The 19448-nt window shown below is 46.3% G+C and overlaps 1 protein-coding gene across 1 annotated transcript in view; it reads right to left on the bottom strand.

Annotated features, from left to right (window-relative positions):
* LOC142245663 (uncharacterized) overlaps nt 1–19448 on the bottom strand; it is a 47760-nt gene that overhangs the window by 20245 nt on the left and 8067 nt on the right. The window contains exons 2-5 of the mRNA XM_075318568.1: nt 16367–16434; nt 15413–15468; nt 12581–12638; nt 1060–1182 (exon numbers count right to left, since the gene is read on the bottom strand). Of these exons, the coding sequence (XP_075174683.1) occupies nt 1060–1182; nt 12581–12638; nt 15413–15468; nt 16367–16434 (305 nt within the window). The remainder of the gene's footprint in view (nt 1–1059; nt 1183–12580; nt 12639–15412; nt 15469–16366; nt 16435–19448) is intronic.

The raw sequence follows: 19448 nt of genomic DNA, 5'->3' as shown, positions 1-19448 counted from the left end.
TGGGTGTAAATGGTTTGTGTGATCCTGCCTGTGTCTAATCAGTTCTGTTGTTCCTGTACGCTATGCAATCTGATGATGGGTGGTAACAACAACTTCCAGCATCTCTTTACAATTGCTAAGGACACACTGGGAGATTTAGGTTAATGCAATACAATTGTGTATGGGGCTAACCTGATATTGCAATTGATTGCTGAACTAAGCTTGGTGATGTCATGTACTGATGGTGGGTCTCGTGATGTATTTATGTACTGATGGTGGGTCTGGTGATGTATTTTTTTACTATGTGGTTCCAGTGAAGTATTCATGCACTGATGGTGCGTCTGGTGTTATATTCATGTAGCTGATGGTGCTTCTTGTGATGTATACATGTACTGGTGTTGTATTTATTTAGTGATGGTGGTTCTGGTGATGTATTCATGTACTGTGTGTGGTTTTGATAATGTATTTATGTACTGACGCTGGTTCTGGTGATGTATTCATGTACCGTTGGTGGATCTGGGGATGCATTCATGTACTGTTGTTGGGTCTGGTGATGTATTCATGTAATGATGATGGTTGTGGTGATGGATACAACACCAGAACCATCATCACTACATGAATACATCACCAGAGCTATCAGTAGTACATGAATACAGCACCAGAACAAAAATCAATACATGAATATATTACCAGAACCTTGCTATACCTTAGTCTCTGACCCATTCCTCTACTTGGGGGCTTAGGATTCATTGGAGTGGCGTGAGTGGAGGGGGGCACCATCAGCTTCTTCTGCCTAGGGGACCAAAATACCTTGTCCCAGCCTTGCCCTGCAGTGTATGCCCCACTGATTGAAAGCCCAGGATGTAGTGAATGTGGCGCGTCAGCCTTGTAAATATATTTGTTCAGTGGCTCTTTTCTACAGATCAGGCGCTCGGTGACCCATGTCTTTTCTTCAACAAACAGCTTTGCCTTTTATATGCCATATTTTCCACTGGAGACCCCATTTCTTGTATGTACAGCGAGTCTTACCCAGTGGTACAGTTTGTAGCTGTTCTGCCATGGTAGAGAATCAGAACATACCTCAGGTACTATCACCGCTCCCCGAGGTCCATGCACCCGATATTCTTTTATTAAATGCACGGCTTTGGTCTGCGGAGGTTTACCAATATACCGGAATTCTTTCTCAATCTCCTCGTCAATCGCCTGGAGAGAGTCAGAGCAGATGCAGAAGAAGAGATGTTATCAGAGCAGTGTCCGGATATTAACGCTGAATCATATAAAATGCCACCATTTTTCTGTTGCTTTTTTTTTTTCTTCGCAGGAGTTCAGTTTTCAAGATCTCTGATTGCAGGCAGTGAATGAGAGGCTTTATAGTTTACTCCCAGATAAGACGTGTCCTGGTATACGTGGCTCGTTACCGTGTATCAGAAGTGTCTAAACCTAAGTATATGATTAGCAGGGAAAGAGGTCTCAATTGACATTTCAGCCCAGAAAAATGGCAGAAAGCAACTAAGAGGACATACGCTACTTCAATGAATGCCGATCTCCATGAGGCCTATTACAAAACTTTAACGAGATGATCTTTTACCCCGGTAAGACTTCTGATCTCGGTTTTAGAAAATGTGACTATAAAGGAAATATTTGCCACATATTCTGGGAATGTCCCAAAATAAAAAAAAAAAAAAAAACGTATGGGAAGAAATCTTCAATGTACGAGGCAAAATTTGTCAAACACTTATTCCATGTTCTGCGCATTCAGCTCTAATTAGAGAGAAGATCAATCATTATTCACATTTGTGAAGTGACGGAAGCAAAGTTGTATTCGGAGATAATTGATAACGTCACCTCTTGTAACAGGCAAGATTCGTCTTACACGATCCGAAAGCATTCTTTACAAGGCTGTCACACAAGATGGGGTCTTTGGAATACTCTATCCCCCTAAAAAATGTGCCCCTTCTTCAAATATAATCTCATAACCGCCAGAAATTGTGAATATTTTGATTATAAAAGGTATAGATATGATTCTCAGTTAATCTGTGCACTATTGCTTGAGTTGACCTACCTGATTATATTTTATTATGTAGTCCCCCCCCCCCGATATCCCCTCCTTTTTCCAAGGTTGTCCTTTCTCCTTCCTCTCCCCTCTTCTTTTTTTATTTTACACAATGTTGCATTTGTTTGCGTAATTTAAAATCTTCCCAAAACTAATAAAAATAATTTGTTAAAGAAGTATCTGATGGTCAAGCTATGGTTACACAGGTCTGTCTGACACTTCTGATACACCTTAGCAAGCCATGTAACCAGGCATCGGGAGTCAAGACTTGCTACTAAGGGAGAAGAGACCACGGAGGGAGAAGAGACCACGGAGGGAGAAGAGACTATGGAGGGAGAAGAGACTATGGAGGGAGAAGAGACTATGGAGGGAGAAGAGACTATGGAGGGAGAAGAGACCACAGAGGGAGAAGAGACTATGGAGGGAGAAGAGACCTCTGAGAGAAAAGAGACCACTGAGGGAAAAGACTATGAGGACTGGGAGAAGAGACCACTGAGGGAAAACAGCATGAGGACTGGGAGAGGAGACCACTGAGAGAAAAAGACCACTGATGGAAAAGAGACCACTGAGAGAAAAAACCATGACCACTGAGGGAAAAGAGACCACTGAGGGAAAAGAGACCACTGAGAGAGAAGAGACCACTGACGGAAAAGAGACCACTGAGAGAAAAGACCATGAGGACTGGGAGAAGAGACCACTGAGGGAAAAGAGACCACTGAGGGAAAAGAGACCACTGAGGGAAGAGAGACCACTGAGAGAAAAGACCATGAGGACTGGGAGAATAGACCACTGAGGGAAAAGAGACCACTGAGAGAGAAGAGACCATTGAGAGAAAAGAGACCACTGAGAGAAAAGAGACCACTGAGAGAAAAGAGACCACTGAGGGAAAAGAGACCACTGAGGGAAAAGAGACCACTGAGGGAAAAGAGACCACTGAGAGAAAAGAGACCACTGAGAGAAAAGAGACCACTGAGAGAAAAGAGACCACTGAGAGAAAAGACTATGATGACTGGCAGAAGAGACCACTGATAGAGAAGAGACCACTGAGAGAAAAGAGACCACTGAGAGAAAAGAGACCACTGAGACAAAAGAGACCACTGAGGGAAAAGACCATGAGGACTGAGGGAAAAGAGACCACTGAGAGAAAAGAGACCACTGAGGGAAAAGAGACCACTGAGGGAAAAGAGACCACTGAGAGAAAAGAGACCACTGAGAGAAAAGAGACCACTGAGAGAAAAGAGACCACTGAGAGAAAAGAGACCACTGAGGGAAAAGAGACCACTGAGGGAAAAGACCATGAGGACTGAGGGAAAAGAGACCACTGAGGGAAAAGAGACCACTGAGAGAAAAGAGACCACTGAGAGAAAAGAGACCACTGAGAGAAAAGAGACCACTGAGGGAAAAGAGACCACTGAGGGAAAAGAGACCACTGAGGGAAAAGAGACCACTGAGAGAAAAGACCATGAGGACTGAGGGAAAAGAGACCACTGAGAGAAAAGAGACCACTGAGAGAAAAGAGACCACTGAGAGAAAAGAGACCATTGAGGGAAAAGAGACCACTGAGGGAAAAGAGACCACTCAGGGAAAAGACCATGAGGACTGAGGGAAAAGAGACCACTGAGAGAAAATAGACCACTGAGAGAAAAGAGACCACTGAGAGAAAAGAGACCACTGAGAGAAAAGAGACCACTGAGGGAAAAGAGACCACTGAGAGAAAAGAGACCACTGAGGGAAAAGAGACCACTGAGGGAAAAGAGACCACTGAGAGAAAAGAGACCACTGAGAGAAAAGAGACCACTGAGGGAAAAGAGACCACTGAGGGAAAAGAGACCACTGAGAGAAAAGAGACCACTGAGGGAAAAGAGACCACTGAGGGAAAAGAGACCACTGAGAGAAAAGAGACCACTGAGAGAAAAGAGACCACTGAGGGAAAAGAGACCACTGAGGGAAAAGAGACCACTGAGGGAAAAGAGACCACTGAGAGAAAAGAGACCACTGAGGGAAAAGAAACCACTGAGAGAAAAGAGACCACTGAGAGAAAAGAGACCACTTAGAGAAAAGAGACCACTGAGGGAAAAGAGACCACTGAGGGAAAAGAGACCACTGAGAGAAAAGAGACCACTGAGAGAAAAGAGACCACTGAGAGAAAAGAGACCACTGAGAGAAAAGAGACCACTGAGAGAAAAGAGACCACTGAGAGAAAAGGGACCACTGAGGGAAAAGAGACCACTGAGAGAAAAGACCATGAGGACTGAGGGAAAAGAGACCACTGAGAGAAAAGAGACCACTGAGAGAAAAGAGACCACTGAGGGAAAAGAGACCACTGAGGGAAAAGAGACCACTGAGGGAAAAGAGACCACTGAGAGAAAAGAGACCACTGAGAGAAAAGAGACCACTGAGAGAAAAGAGACCACTGAGAGAAAAGACTATGATGACTGGCAGAAGAGACCACTGATAGAGAAGAGACCACTGAGAGAAAAGAGACCACTGAGAGAAAAGAGACCACTGAGAGAAAAGAGACCACTGAGGGAAAAGAGACCACTGAGGGAAAAGAGACCACTGAGGGAAAAGAGACCACTGAGAGAAAAGAGACCACTGAGAGAAAAGAGACCACTGAGAGAAAAGAGACCACTGAGAGAAAAGACTATGATGACTGGCAGAAGAGACCACTGATAGAGAAGAGACCACTGAGAGAAAAGAGACCACTGAGAGAAAAGAGACCACTGAGACAAAAGAGACCACTGAGGGAAAAGACCATGAGGACTGAGGGAAAAGAGACCACTGAGAGAAAAGAGACCACTGAGGGAAAAGAGACCACTGAGGGAAAAGAGACCACTGAGAGAAAAGAGACCACTGAGAGAAAAGAGACCACTGAGAGAAAAGAGACCACTGAGAGAAAAGAGACCACTGAGGGAAAAGAGACCACTGAGGGAAAAGACCATGAGGACTGAGGGAAAAGAGACCACTGAGGGAAAAGAGACCACTGAGAGAAAAGAGACCACTGAGAGAAAAGAGACCACTGAGAGAAAAGAGACCACTGAGGGAAAAGAGACCACTGAGGGAAAAGAGACCACTGAGGGAAAAGAGACCACTGAGAGAAAAGACCATGAGGACTGAGGGAAAAGAGACCACTGAGAGAAAAGAGACCACTGAGAGAAAAGAGACCACTGAGAGAAAAGAGACCATTGAGGGAAAAGAGACCACTGAGGGAAAAGAGACCACTCAGGGAAAAGACCATGAGGACTGAGGGAAAAGAGACCACTGAGAGAAAATAGACCACTGAGAGAAAAGAGACCACTGAGAGAAAAGAGACCACTGAGAGAAAAGAGACCACTGAGGGAAAAGAGACCACTGAGAGAAAAGAGACCACTGAGGGAAAAGAGACCACTGAGGGAAAAGAGACCACTGAGAGAAAAGAGACCACTGAGAGAAAAGAGACCACTGAGGGAAAAGAGACCACTGAGGGAAAAGAGACCACTGAGAGAAAAGAGACCACTGAGGGAAAAGAGACCACTGAGGGAAAAGAGACCACTGAGAGAAAAGAGACCACTGAGAGAAAAGAGACCACTGAGGGAAAAGAGACCACTGAGGGAAAAGAGACCACTGAGGGAAAAGAGACCACTGAGAGAAAAGAGACCACTGAGGGAAAAGAAACCACTGAGAGAAAAGAGACCACTGAGAGAAAAGAGACCACTTAGAGAAAAGAGACCACTGAGGGAAAAGAGACCACTGAGGGAAAAGAGACCACTGAGAGAAAAGAGACCACTGAGAGAAAAGAGACCACTGAGAGAAAAGAGACCACTGAGAGAAAAGAGACCACTGAGAGAAAAGAGACCACTGAGAGAAAAGGGACCACTGAGGGAAAAGAGACCACTGAGAGAAAAGACCATGAGGACTGAGGGAAAAGAGACCACTGAGAGAAAAGAGACCACTGAGAGAAAAGAGACCACTGAGAGAAAAGAGACCACTGAGAGAAAAGAGACCACTGAGGGAAAAGAGACCACTGAGGGAAAAGAGACCACTGAGGGAAAAGAGACCACTGAGAGAAAAGAGACCACTGAGGGAAAAGAAACCAAAAGAGACCACTGAGAGAAAAGAGACCACTGAGAGAAAAGAGACCACTGAGAGAAAAGAGACCACTGAGAGAAAAGAGACCACTGAGGGAAAAGAGACCACTGAGGGAAAAGAGACCACTGAGAGAAAAGAGACCACTGAGGGAAAAGAGACCACTGAGGGAAAAGAGACCACTGAGGGAAAAGAGACCACTGAGAGAAAAGACCATGAGGACTGAGGAAAAAGAGACCACTGAGAGAAAAGAGACCACTGAGAGAAAAGAGACCACTGAGAGAAAAGAGACCACTGAGAGAAAAGAGACCAGTGTGAGAAAAGAGACCACTGAGAGAAAAGAGACCACTGAGAGAAAAGAGACTACTGAGAGAAAAGACCACGAGGACTGAGGGAAAAGAGACCACTGAGAGAAAAGAGACCACTGAGGGAAAAGAGACCACTGAGAGAAAAGAGACCACTGAGAGAAAAGAGACCACTGAGGGAAAAGAGACCACTGAGGGAAAAGAGACCACTGAGGGAAAAGAGACCACTGAGGGAAAAGAGACCACTGAGAGAAAAGACCATGAGGACTGAGGGAAAAGAGACCACTGAAAGAAAAGAGACCACTGAGAGAAAAGAGACCACTGAGAGAAAAGAGACCACTGAGAGAAAAGACCATGAGGACTGAGGGAAAAGAGACCACTGAAAGAAAAGAGACCACTGAGAGAAAAGAGACCACTGAGAGAAAAGAGACCACTGAGAATAAAGAGACCACTGAGAATAAAGAGACCACTGAGAGAAAAGACCATGAGGACTGAGGGAAAAGAGACCACTGAGAGAAAAGAGACCACTGAGAGAAAAGACCATGAGGACTGAGGGAAAAGAGACCACTGAAAGAAAAGAGACCACTGAGGGAAAAGAGACCACTGAGAGAAAAGAGACCACTGAGAGAAAAGAGACCACTGAGAGAAAAGAGACCACTGAGAATAAAGAGACCACTGAGAATAAAGAGACCACTGAGAGAAAAGAGACCACTGAGAGAAAAGACCATGAGGACTGAGGGAAAAGAGACCACTGAGAGAAAAGAGACCACTGAGAGAAAAGAGACCACTGAGAGAAAAGAGACCACTGAGGGAAAAGAGACCACTGAGGGAAAAGAGACCACTGAGGGAAAAGAGACCACTGAGGGAAAAGAGACCACTGAGAGAAAAGACCATGAGGACTGAGGGAAAAGAGACCACTGAAAGAAAAGAGACCACTGAGAGAAAAGAGACCACTGAGAGAAAAGAGACCACTGAGAGAAAAGACCATGAGGACTGAGGGAAAAGAGACCACTGAAAGAAAAGAGACCACTGAGGGAAAAGAGACCACTGAGAGAAAAGAGACCACTGAGAGAAAAGAGACCACTGAGAATAAAGAGACCACTGAGAATAAAGAGACCACTGAGAGAAAAGACCATGAGGACTGAGGGAAAAGAGACCACTGAGAGAAAAGAGACCACTGAGAGAAAAGACCATGAGGACTGAGGGAAAAGAGACCACTGAGGGAAAAGAGACCACTGAGAGAAAAGAGACCACTGAGAGAAAAGAGACCACTGAGAGAAAAGAGACCACTGAGAGAAAAGAGACCACTGAGGGAAAAGAGACCACTGAGAGAAAAGAGACCACTGAGAGAAAAGACCATGAGGACTGAGGGAAAAGAGACCACTGAGGGAAAAGAGACCACTGAGAGAAAAGACCATGAGGACTGAGGGAAAAGAGACCACTGAGGGAAAAGAGACCACTGAGAGAAAAGAGACCACTGAGAGAAAAGAGACCACTGAGAATAAAGAGACCACTGAGAATAAAGAGACCACTGAGAGAAAAGACCATGAGGACTGAGGGAAAAGAGACCACAGAGAGAAAAGAGACCACGAGAGAAACAGGTCTGAGCACAGAGAGAAGAGAGAGAAGAGTATGGGGACAGGAGGAGAGTCCAAGCATGAGGAGAAAAAGACCACAGGATAGGGGGGGACATCGAAATCATTGGCTGACAGAGAAAAATTTCTCATTAGGCCCCACCCCCTAAAAAAAGAAGAAAAAAAATCAATGTTGTGGGTGGGGTAAGTGACAAAAGGGCTTTTAAAGACATGAAGGGATGTATATGGCAGCAGGAACATAGTAATGATGCCCGTTACTTCGTGGGTTCAGGCGGGGGGGGGGGGGGCTGTCGTCGTCTCGCACATGCACTGAACTCACTTTCTTTAATCTTGGCTCGTTATCAATCATCACATAAAGGCGAATGCAGCAGGTTGTTTCCATTTTGCAGTAGATCAGTACAATTCCATTAAAAGCGAACGGCCGTGCTATAAACAGGGTGGATAAAAATCTTGATTTTTTTAAAAAAATCAGATTTTTTTTATTTAAATCAGATTTTTTAATCAAGTTGTACACAAGCAAAACTTTGTCTTTTTGCAAATCTAATTGTTTTACACAAATAAAAATATTAAAACAGTTGATTATGAAACCTAATAATTTTTATTTGCACTATTAAACACTCAGAATTGAACTACAGAGAGTAAGTACTTTTTAACAATAGCCTATCTAACGTTTGAAGTAAGCAAACATCTTCAGTGAATACATCAGTCCTTTAAGCCTACTGTTTATTTAGGACTTTTAATAGGAAAACCAGTTGTCCTGCTTTAGCAGTTCCTAAAGCTGGTGTCACACTAAACGACAGCGACAACGACGTCGCTGTTACGTCACCATTTTCTGTGACGTAACAGCGACCTTGTAAGTCGCTGTTATGATCGCTGCTTAGCTGTCAAACACAGCAGAAGCAGCGATCATAACGTCGCTGTGTTACATGTGCAGAGAGCAGGGAGCCGCGCTTAGCGCTGGCTCCTTGCTCTCCTAGGTACAGTACACATCGGGTTAATTAACCCGATGTGTGCTGCAGCTACATGTCACAGTGCAGAGAGCAGGGAGCCGCGCACACTGCTTAGCGCTGGCTCCTTGCTCTCTTTGCTACAGTATACATCGGGTTAATTACCCGATGCATACTGCAGCCACATGTCACAGTGCAGGAGCCGGCGCTGGCAGCAAGAGCGGAGGCTGGTAACCAGCGTAAACATCGGGTAACCAGGGAAAGGACTTCCCTTGGTTACCCGATGTTTACGCTGGTTACAGCTTACCGCAGCTGCCAGTGCCGGCTCCTGCTCGCTTCATTTCGTCGCTCTCTCGCTGTCACACACAGCGATGTGTGTGTCACAGCGGGAGAGTGACGACGAAAAAATGAAGCTGGACATTCAGCAACGACCGGCGACCTCACAGCAGGGGCCAGGTCGTTGCTGGATGTCACACACAGCGACAGCGACGGGACGTCGCTGCAACGTCACAGAAAATGGTGACGTAGCAGCGACGTCGTTGTCGTTGTCGCTGTGTGTGACACCAGCTTAAGCGGTTTCGGACTGTTGTGTGCACAAAACCAAATGAAGAAAACAATCTCTCTACTCCTGCGGATGAAGCCGATGCAGTCAGTAGCTGAGTAGCTAGATTTATTATCTTTGCTGGAAGAACAAGTGATTGTGACTTCCACCAGTCCAGTGGTTTTAGTTCATTAACGACGTTATCTGCAAACATGTATTTTTGAAATGGTGCAGATTCACACTTCAATTTCAGCACAGTTGCCACAATGTCATGGTTAGTATTGGCGAGCCACTCCATTGCAGAGTTGATTTCCGCCTCAGATAATTTTTTCCCTCTGTAGATGGGATGCAAGATATTGGCTAAATAGTGTCCTTCTTTTAATGCTTGGTCCTTGCGGTGCTGTATTGCAACCTTTACATTGTTTGAGAGGTTCAAGAGATCTAGAGAACCTTCTAAATCTTTCCAAACTTCTGTGGCATCAGCTATGGTTGCAGTATCTTTCTGCATTTTATCCAACGCAATCGATATTGGCTTTAACCTTTCCAAAAGGTCCTCGGCATTTCTCTTCACACCAAGATTTAATACTTTGCTTCGTATATTAGCATCAATTTTATCTCGATGTGTTTCGCAAATGGACAGTAATTTTGACCAGTTGTTAATAAACAGTTCCAAGCAGTCAGCCAAGGTATTCCATCTAACATCTTGTGGTAGAACCAACTTCAGTCCTCCCATTTCCTTGTAGGTTGCATGTGCAAAATGATTATTGCGGAAATATTTAACAATTTCTACAACATGTTCCTTGACACCCAAAATATGCAGGTCTTTTGCCAAAAGATGCAACAAATGGGCAGAACAACCGTATGTAATGACATTTGTGTCATCCTGTGCCAGTTCCGCTCGCATTTTGCCACATTGCTTGCGTTATCAGTAACTAAGCTCCTTACTTTACATCCAAACTGTTCTTGGCATTGGTGAATTGAGTTCTTAGCAATTTCAAGTAAATATTCAGCAGTATGTGAATTTCCAGATGTGTCGATTGTGTCTGTAAGGTAAGTTTCACCATCTTCTGTTGTGACACAAGTGCAAATTATGGGGTCGTTGTGGATGTTGCTCCAACCATCCAAGCTCATGTTAACAACCTTGTCTTTCAAATATTTTGTTTTTTTAATCGATTTTAATCGTGATTTATATTAAAAAAAAAACTTTTGATTTAAATCAGTGATTTAAATCATGATTTAAATCGATCCGATTTAAATAGAAAAAAATCTTTTGATTTAAATCGTGATTTAAATCATGATTTAAATCGGCGTGATTTAAATCAATCCACCCTGGCTATAAACGTCCAGAACTTCTCCAGAAGAGCCCCCAGGTAGGAAAAGGTGGGATTCTCCAGCACCACATAGGAGGGGTCCAGTCTAGTCGGTGTCTCCAGGATGATTTTATTCTCATTGTAATGGACACATTTAATGTAAGATTTGTATTGGTTACAACCTGAGAGACACAAAAGGAAAGTCACTGACTCGTGAGTGATCGGCAGATGATCGGAGACTCCGCTGCCCACAACATAGACTGCGAGGGTCACCTTTAACGCTTTATTTTCCCGTTATATGACTTATTTAGCACTGATTATGGGGTTCTCCCCCGCTAGACACCCCAGAATCGGCTCCTCTTTGCTGGATCTCTTTTTTCCGTCAGTAATATCATGTGACGCCCTGGCCTATCAGGTCGTCACAGGGTATTGTGCAACCTGCCCTTCTGCACAGTATCCACCCTCCTTGGTTAACGGACCCCAGTCCTCTGGTGTTGTTAATTGCTAGTCCAATGAAAACCCTAGGAACACTTCCCACTTGAACCTACCAGACAGTCCATTGAGGGGCCTGAAGGGAATAGGGCCGCCCACATGGGGGGTTGGTGAGGAGAAAGTGAGGACAGTGACAGTTGAGCAGAGGAGTTGAGTTGAGACGGTGGAGAGTGAAGGAGGTGAAGTGACTCTCTGGGAGAGAGAGGTTACGGAGCAGGGCTCCTGAGTACTAGGTGGTAGATGTTGGTCTGGGCCTGGTAGGAGCTGGAACCCGGTCGCAGAAGACAGTGTCAAGGGGCACAGACTGCCAAGGAGGGCAGCTGGCGGCCTTGAGCTATCACCAGGCAGGGGCCAGGGCACGACGGGGTACGTGGACCCCAGGCCGGAAAGTAGCTTCACGCGTTCCGGTAATTTACCCGACGGTGGTGAAGACTTCAAGTGTCGTTCCCAACCCGCTCCAAAATCGGGGTACTAGCTCACCGATGGGATAGGAGTTTCCCACTACAGTCCAAAGAAATCCTACGTGTGAACCCTGAGAGCAAGCTCACTCCGTTAGCCATACGTGTGAGCGGGACCCGGAGAGTTTCATACCAACGGGTCCAAGTGAAACTAAAGTGGCAGGGATAGGGCCACAGACCAACAACAACACCGAGGGCACGGATTCAGGCGTACTCCCCGCAGACTACAGTTGTGCTTGGAACTTTTGTTTACAAGCTGTCAGGGTGGTTATTCTAGGACTTAGTGAGTACATTGGAAACCTCCTCTGCACCTATCCCCCAACGGCACTCAAACTCCACCATCCAACACCAACGGGCCCTGGGACACCAACCCCCTACCAACAGAGGGGTTAAACTTCAGGCTGCCACACCATCGTCACCGGGCTCCCCAACGGCAGCGGTGGTCCCTCATATTACGACGCACCGTGGGTGGCGTCACAAACTTTCCAAAATCCCACTGTACATATCTCCCCCCCTCCTTTTAATTGAGTGGCCGCGCGACCCCCGGGTCCGGAGACCCCTCGAGCCACCGCGGATCTGGACCCGAGCGGCGGCAGCAGCCCGGCTGCTCGCACGGGGGCGATACAATCACATTCACTCTTATTCTGGACATTCGAAGCCACTTACATTCTGGTGCCAGGTAATGAGGCAGGAACACGGCGGCCACGTTATCCTGCCCCTCCTGTGTCATTACATGGAACAGAGGACCCACAATCTCATATCCATTTCTCTGAGTGTCCGACATGTGGTTCTCCCAAGACTCGAAGTGGTAATTCAGGATCACTGGTCCCCTCACCTCGAACTGAATCCCGGTCTCCGAGCATTTGTGTCGTCCGGCAGATGTCAGGCGTAATCTAAGACACGAGAGAGTGATACACTCAGATTCCAGCCTGCTGAGCGCCGTATCTAATTCTATACTGTATGATACTCTCTGCTGAGCGCCGTATCTAATTCTATACTGTATGATACTCTCTGCTGAGCGCCGTATCTAATCCTACACTGCGTGATACTCTCTGCTGGGCACCGTATCTAATCCTATGCTGTATTATACTGTCTGCTGAGCGCCGTATCTAATACTATGCTGTATGATACTGCCTGCTGAGTGCCGTATCTAATCCTATACTGTATGATACTGTCTGCTGAGCGCCGTATCTAATCCTATACTGTATGATACTGTCTGCTGGGCGCCGCATCTAATCCTATGCTTTATTATACTGTCCGCTGAGCGCCGTATCTAATCCTGTGCTGTATGATACTGCTGAGCTGTGTATCTAATCCTATACTGTGTGATACTGTCTTCTGAGAGAGCTATGTATCTAATTCTGTCCTGTGTGAAACTGTGCTGAGCCATGTATCTAATCTCCTGTGTGATACTGTCTGCTGAGCTGTGTATCTAATCCTCTCCTGTGTGATACTGTCTGCTGAGCTGTGTATCTAATCTTGTACTGTGTGATACTGTCTGCTGAGCCTTGAATCTAATCCTTTCCTGTGTGATACTGTCTGCTGAGCCTTGAATCTAATCCTCTCCTGTGTGATACTGTCTGCTGAGCTGTGTATCTAATCCTCTCCTGTGTGATACTGTATGCTGAGCCGTGTATCTAATCCTCTCCTGTGTGATACTGTCTGCTGAGCTGTGTATCTAATCTTGTACTGTGTGATACTGTCTGCTGAGCCTTGAATCTAATCCTTTCCTGTGTGATACTGTCTGCTGAGCCTTAAATCTAATCCTCTCTTGTGTGATACTGTCTGCTGAGCTGTGTATCTAATCCTCTCCTGTGTGATACTGTCTGCTGAGCCGTGTATCTAATCCTTTCCTGTGTGTTACTGTCTGCTGAGCTGTGTATCTAATCCTCTCCTGTGTGATACTGTCTGCTGAGCTGTGTATCTAATCCTTCCCTGTGTGATACTGTCTGCTGAGCTGTGTATCTAATCCTCTCCTGTGTGATACTGTCTGCTGAGCTGTGTATCTAATCCTATCCTGTGTGATACTGTCTGCTGAGCTGTGTATCTAATCCTATCCTGTGTGATATTGACTGCTGAGCCGTGTATCTAATCCTCTCCTGTGTGATACTGTCTGCTGAGCTGTGTATCTAATTTTGTACTGTGTGATACTGTCTGCTGAGCTGTGTATCTAATCCTCTCCTGTGTGATACTGTCTGCTGAGCTGTGTATCTAATCCTATCCTGTGTGATATTGACTGCTGAGCTGTATCTAATCCTCTCCTGTGCGATACTGTCTGCTGAGCCGTGTATCTAATCCTCTCCTGTGTGATACTGTCTGCTGAGCTGTATCTAATCCTCTCTTGTGTGATACTGTCTGCTGAGCTGTGTATCTAATCCTCTCCTGTGTGATACTGTCTGCTGAGCCGTATATGTAATCCTATCCTGTGTGTTACTGTCTGCTGAGCTGTGTATCTAATCCTCTCCTGTGTGATATTGACTGCTGAGCTGTATCTAATCCTCTCCTGTGTGATACTGTCTGCTGAGCTGTGTATCTAATCCTTCCCTGTGTGATACTGTCTGCTGAGCTGTGTATCTAATCCTATTCTGTGTGATACTGTGCTGAGCTGTGTATGTAATCCTATCCTGTGTGATACTGTCTGCTGAGCTGTGTATCTAATCCTCTCCTGTGTGATACTGTCTGCTGAGCCGTGTATCTAATCCTCTCCTGTGTGATACTGTCTGCTGAGCTGTGTATCTAATCCTCTCCTGTGTGATACTGTCTGCTGATCCGTGTATGTAATCCTCTCCTGTGTGATACTGTCTGCTGAGCCGTGTATCTAATCCTCTCCTGTGTGATACTGTCTGCTGAGCTGTGTATCTAATCCTCTCCTGTGTGATACTGTCTGCTGAGCTGTGTATCTAATCCTTTCCTGTGTGTTACTGTCTGCTGAGCTGTGTATCTAATCCTCTCGTGTGTGATACTGTCTGCTGAGCTGTGTATCTAATCCTATCCTGTGTGATCCTGTCTGCTGAGCTGTGTATCTAATCCTCTCCTGTGTGATACTGTCTGCTGAGCCGTGTATCTAATCCTCTCCTGTGCGATACTGTCTGCTGAGCTGTATCTAATCCTCTCCTGTGTGATACTGTCTGCTGAGCCGTGTATCTAATCCTATCCTGTGTGATACTGTCTGCTGAGCTGTGTATCTAATCCTCTCCTGTGTGATACTGTCTGCTGAGCTGTGTATGTAATCCTATCCTGTGTGATACTGTCTGCTGAGCTGTGTATCTAATCCTATCCTGTGTGATACTGTCTGCTGAGCTGTGTATCTAATCCTATCCTGTGTGATACTGTCTGCTGAGCCGTGTATCTAATCCTCTCCTGTGTGATACTGTCTGCTGAGCTGTGTATCTAATCCTCTCCTGTGTGATACTGTCTGCTGAGCTGTGTATCTAATCCTATCCTGTGTGATACTTTCTGCTGAGCTGTATCTAATCCTCTCCTGTGTGATACTGTCTGCTGAGCTGTGTATTTAATCCTTTCCTGTGTGATACTGTCTGCTGAGCCATGTATCTAATCCTCTCCTGAGCTGCAGGCGCATAGCTCTGTGTACAGGGCTCCCGTCTCCTCTCTCTGTTTCCTGTATTCTCCATTGTCACTGCTCGGACATCACCGGACGGTTTCTTACCTGTGGACCTTTGTGTTTGCTGATATCACAGTTTTCATGGAGGATAAATCAGAAATCTAAAACAATAAATAAAAGAAAATTGTAGAGTCGTGGCTGAACTTTCCTTCACTCGGGGCAGATCCGGAGTCTCCTGCCCCAGCCTTGTGGCTGCCCCCTGCCAGTGCAGATAGTGAGTCTCCTGCCCCAGCCTTGTGGCTGCCCCCTGCCAGGGCAGATAGTGAGTCTCCTGCCCCAGCCTTGTGGCTGCCCCCTGCCAGGGCAGATAGTGAGTCTCCTGCCCCAGCCTTGTGGCTGCCCCCTGCCAGTGTAGATAGTGAGTCTCCTGCCCCAGCCTTGTGGCTGCCCCCTGCCAGGGCAGATAGTGAGTCTCCTGCCCCAGCCTTGTGGCTGCCCCCTGCCAGGGCAGATAGTGAGTCTCCTGCCCCAGCCTTGTGGCTGCCCCCTGCCAGTGCAGATAGTGAGTCTCCTGCCCCAGCCTTGTGGCTGCCCCCTGCCAGGGCAGATAGTGAGTCTCCTGCCCCAGCCTTGTGGCTGCCCCCTGCCAGGGCAGATAGTGAGTCTCCTGCCCCAGCCTTGTGGCTGCCCCCTGCCAGTGCAGATAGTGAGTCTCCTGCCCCAGCCTTGTGGCTGCCCCCTGCCAGGGCAGATAGTGAGTCTCCTGCCCCAGCCTTGTGGCTGCCCCCTGCCAGTGCAGATAGTGAGTCTCCTGCCCCAGCCTTGTGGCTGCCCCCTGCCAGGGCAGATAGTGAGTCTCCTGCCCCAGCCTTGTGGCTGCCCCCTGCCAGGGCAGATAGTGAGTCTCCTGCCCCAGCTTTGTGGCTGCCCCCTGCCAGTGCAGATAGTGAGTCTCCTGCCCCAGCCTTGTGGCTGCCCCCTGCCAGGGCAGATAGTGAGTCTCCTGCCCCAGCTTTGTGGCTGCCCCATGCTTGTTGGTGCCCTGTACACAGGACTTACTGTGCTCGTCGGGTTCTGCTTTACTTCTATCTGTTTATGTAGAACATTTTTGGGAATTTCTTGCAAGTCTGAAACAGTAAAAAATAAATGGATATTATACAGTAATTGTGCTCTGATTACTGTCACAGCCATTATACAGCGGGGGAAATAAGTATTGAACACAATACAAATTTTCTAAGTAAAGAGCCTGCGCACAGGGAGAAGAAACCACTGAGAGATAAAGACCACTGATGAAAAAGAGACCACTGATGAAAAAGAGACCACTGATGAAAAAGAGACCACTGATGAAAAAGAGACCACTGATGAAAAAGAGACCACTGATGAAAAAGAGACCACTGAGAGAAATGAGCTTGAGCACAGGGATAAAAGACCACTGAGGGAGAAGAGACCACTGAGTGAGAAGAGACCACTGAGTGAGAAGAGACCACTGAGTGAGAAGAGACCACTAAGGGAGAAGAGACCATTGAGATAAAAAGAGCCCAAGAACAGGGAAAAGAGCATGAGGACAGGGAGAAGAGACCACTGAGGAAAAAGAGACTTCTGAGAGAAACAGGTCTGAGCACAGGGAGAAGAAAGAGAAGATTATGGGGACAGGAGGAGAGTCCAAGCATGAGGAGAAAAAGACCACAGGATAGGGTCGTACATCAAAATCATTGGCTGACAGAGAAAAATTTCTCATTATGCCCCACCCCCTAAAAAAAGAAGAAAAAAAAATTCAATGGAGTGGGTGGGGTAAGTGACAAAAGGGTTATGAGAAATAGAGGGGATCCCATGCTTTTTTTTAATTACTTGATTTATTTAAAAAAAATAAATAAATAATGATGGGGTCCCCCCCATTTTTCTAATACCAGCCAAAATACAGCAGACAACTGGGGGCTGATATTAGAGTGCGAAGGGCCATGGTTATTTGGCCCTCTCCAGCCTAACAATTGCAGCCACCTCAGACGTGGCACGTCCTTTAGATGTGACAATTCTAACGCTAGGTCCGGCTCTTCCTGTTGCCGTGGTGCAGTGGCAGTCAAAGTAATAAGGAGTTATGGCAGCCCACAGCTGTCTATGTCACAGATGTCAGGCGTCTATGAGACCCCACCCCATTACTAATCTGTAAGTGAAAGTAAATAAACACAAACACCCAAAAAATTCTTTATTTGAAATAAAAGACAAAAAGCACCCTCTGTCACCACTTTATTAACCACAAAAACACCCCTGCAGGTCGAACATAATTCACACAAGGTCCCTCGACGCTTCTAGCATTGCTACATCTAAACCTCACAGTGAGTGCCATAGAACGTGACCGCTCGCTGTAAGGTTCAGGCAGCAACTGAAGTGATCCACACGAGCAGTGGTGATATCACTCAGGTGATTTGCAGTCACAGGTGGAGGACTCCAGCTGTGGCCGCGGCTAACTTGAGTGACGTCACTGCTGATCACGGCTCAGTCTCTGCCTGAACCTCACAGCGGGCGGTCATGTTCTATGGCGCTCACTGTGAGATTAAGATGTAACAGTGCTGGAAGCGCCGTGGGACTTCATGTGGATTACGTCAGCCCTGCAGAAGTTTTTTGGGGGTAAATAAAGGGGTGAAAGAGGGTGCTTTTGGTTTTTTATTTCAAATAAAGGATTTTTTGGGTGTTTGTGTTTATTTCTTTCTACTTACAGATTAGTGATAGGGGGTGTCTCATAGACACCTTCAATTACTAATCAAGGGCTTAGTGGCAGCTGTGGTCTGCCATTAACTCCTTATTACCCTGATTGCCACCGCACTAGAGCGGGGCGGCACGGTGGCTCAGTGGTTAGCACTGCAGCCTTGCAGCGCTGGGGTCCTGGGTTTGAATCCCACCAAGGACACCATCTGCAAGGAGTTTGTATGTTCTCCCCGTGTTAGCGTGGGTTTCCTCCGGGTTCTCCGGTTTCCTCCCACACTCCAAAAACATACTGATAGGGACTTTAGATTGTGAGCCCCAATGGGGACAGTGTTCCTGATGTATGTAAAGCGCTGCGGAATATGTTAGCGCTATATAAAAATAAAGATTTTGTTTTTTGTTTTTTTTTAAAGTGACGGGACTGTCACATCTAATAGATGCGGCAATTACAGGTTGCTGCAGGCTGCTATTTTTAGTTTGGGTGGGGGTGCCCAATAACCATGGGTCTCCCCAGCCTGAGAATTCCAGTCCCCAGCTGTCAGGCTTTATCTTGGCTGGGTATCAAAATTGGGGAGACTGCATGTCGATTATTAAAATTATTTATTTAAATAATAATAAAATTAAAAAAAAGCCACATGCGGTTCCTCCTATATTGATATCCAGCCAAGTTAGGTGCAGGACTGTGGGCTGCAACCTGTAGCCGTGGTCGGCATCTGTGCTAGGTGTCATAATATAGGGGTACCTTACACCATTTTTTTTTAAAATCTATTTTACTGTACTATTTAGACATGCAGACAGCGCCTGTGATTGGAGGTGTCAGACACGCTGTCACCCAGCGTGGGGGCTCATCTGACTGCAAGCAATCCTTACGCTGGTGGGCAGGGGAAGCATTGCATATTCAATGATGGTAATGAGCAACCCGAGAAGTGAATGACTGGCCGCAGGAGCAGTATGACAGCCGCACCGGTGATTTGGTAAGCATGAAGCGCTTGTTTCTACCCCTTTGCACCGCATTCTGGTCCTCAGAGACTTTATATGGAGATTGGCATCTGGCCAGATACCAGAGATCAATCCCTCGTTGGCCTAGAGTCAACAGGGGATTGTTCTGCCAGTCCTCTGTAACGCAGGGACAAAACGCAAAAAGAATTGACTTGCTGCATCTTGGCTGTAAGTAAGGCGTTCAATACTTTTTACCTGTGTCATTTCTCATTAATACACAATTTATAGACATCTATGGTTTGGTTTCTCAGACTGTGTAGATTGGATGGGCTGTTACTGACATCTGGTGACAATTTCAAGTCAATTGCAGTTTCAATTTTAGAAATTGTGATGTGTTGAATGCGTATTTGATAGTGTTGAAGGCGTCATCGGGTCTTATACAAGATCTGGGGGCGCGATGCTCTGCTCTCTGTACCCCAGAAACATTGTATGGAGAGCTGCT

This window comes from Anomaloglossus baeobatrachus, chromosome 7 (assembly GCF_048569485.1).
Source record: "Anomaloglossus baeobatrachus isolate aAnoBae1 chromosome 7, aAnoBae1.hap1, whole genome shotgun sequence".
Classification (NCBI taxonomy): Eukaryota; Metazoa; Chordata; class Amphibia; order Anura; family Aromobatidae; genus Anomaloglossus; species Anomaloglossus baeobatrachus.
Note: the sequence above shows the minus strand (reverse complement) of the source record. Positions and strands in the feature narration are given on the sequence as shown.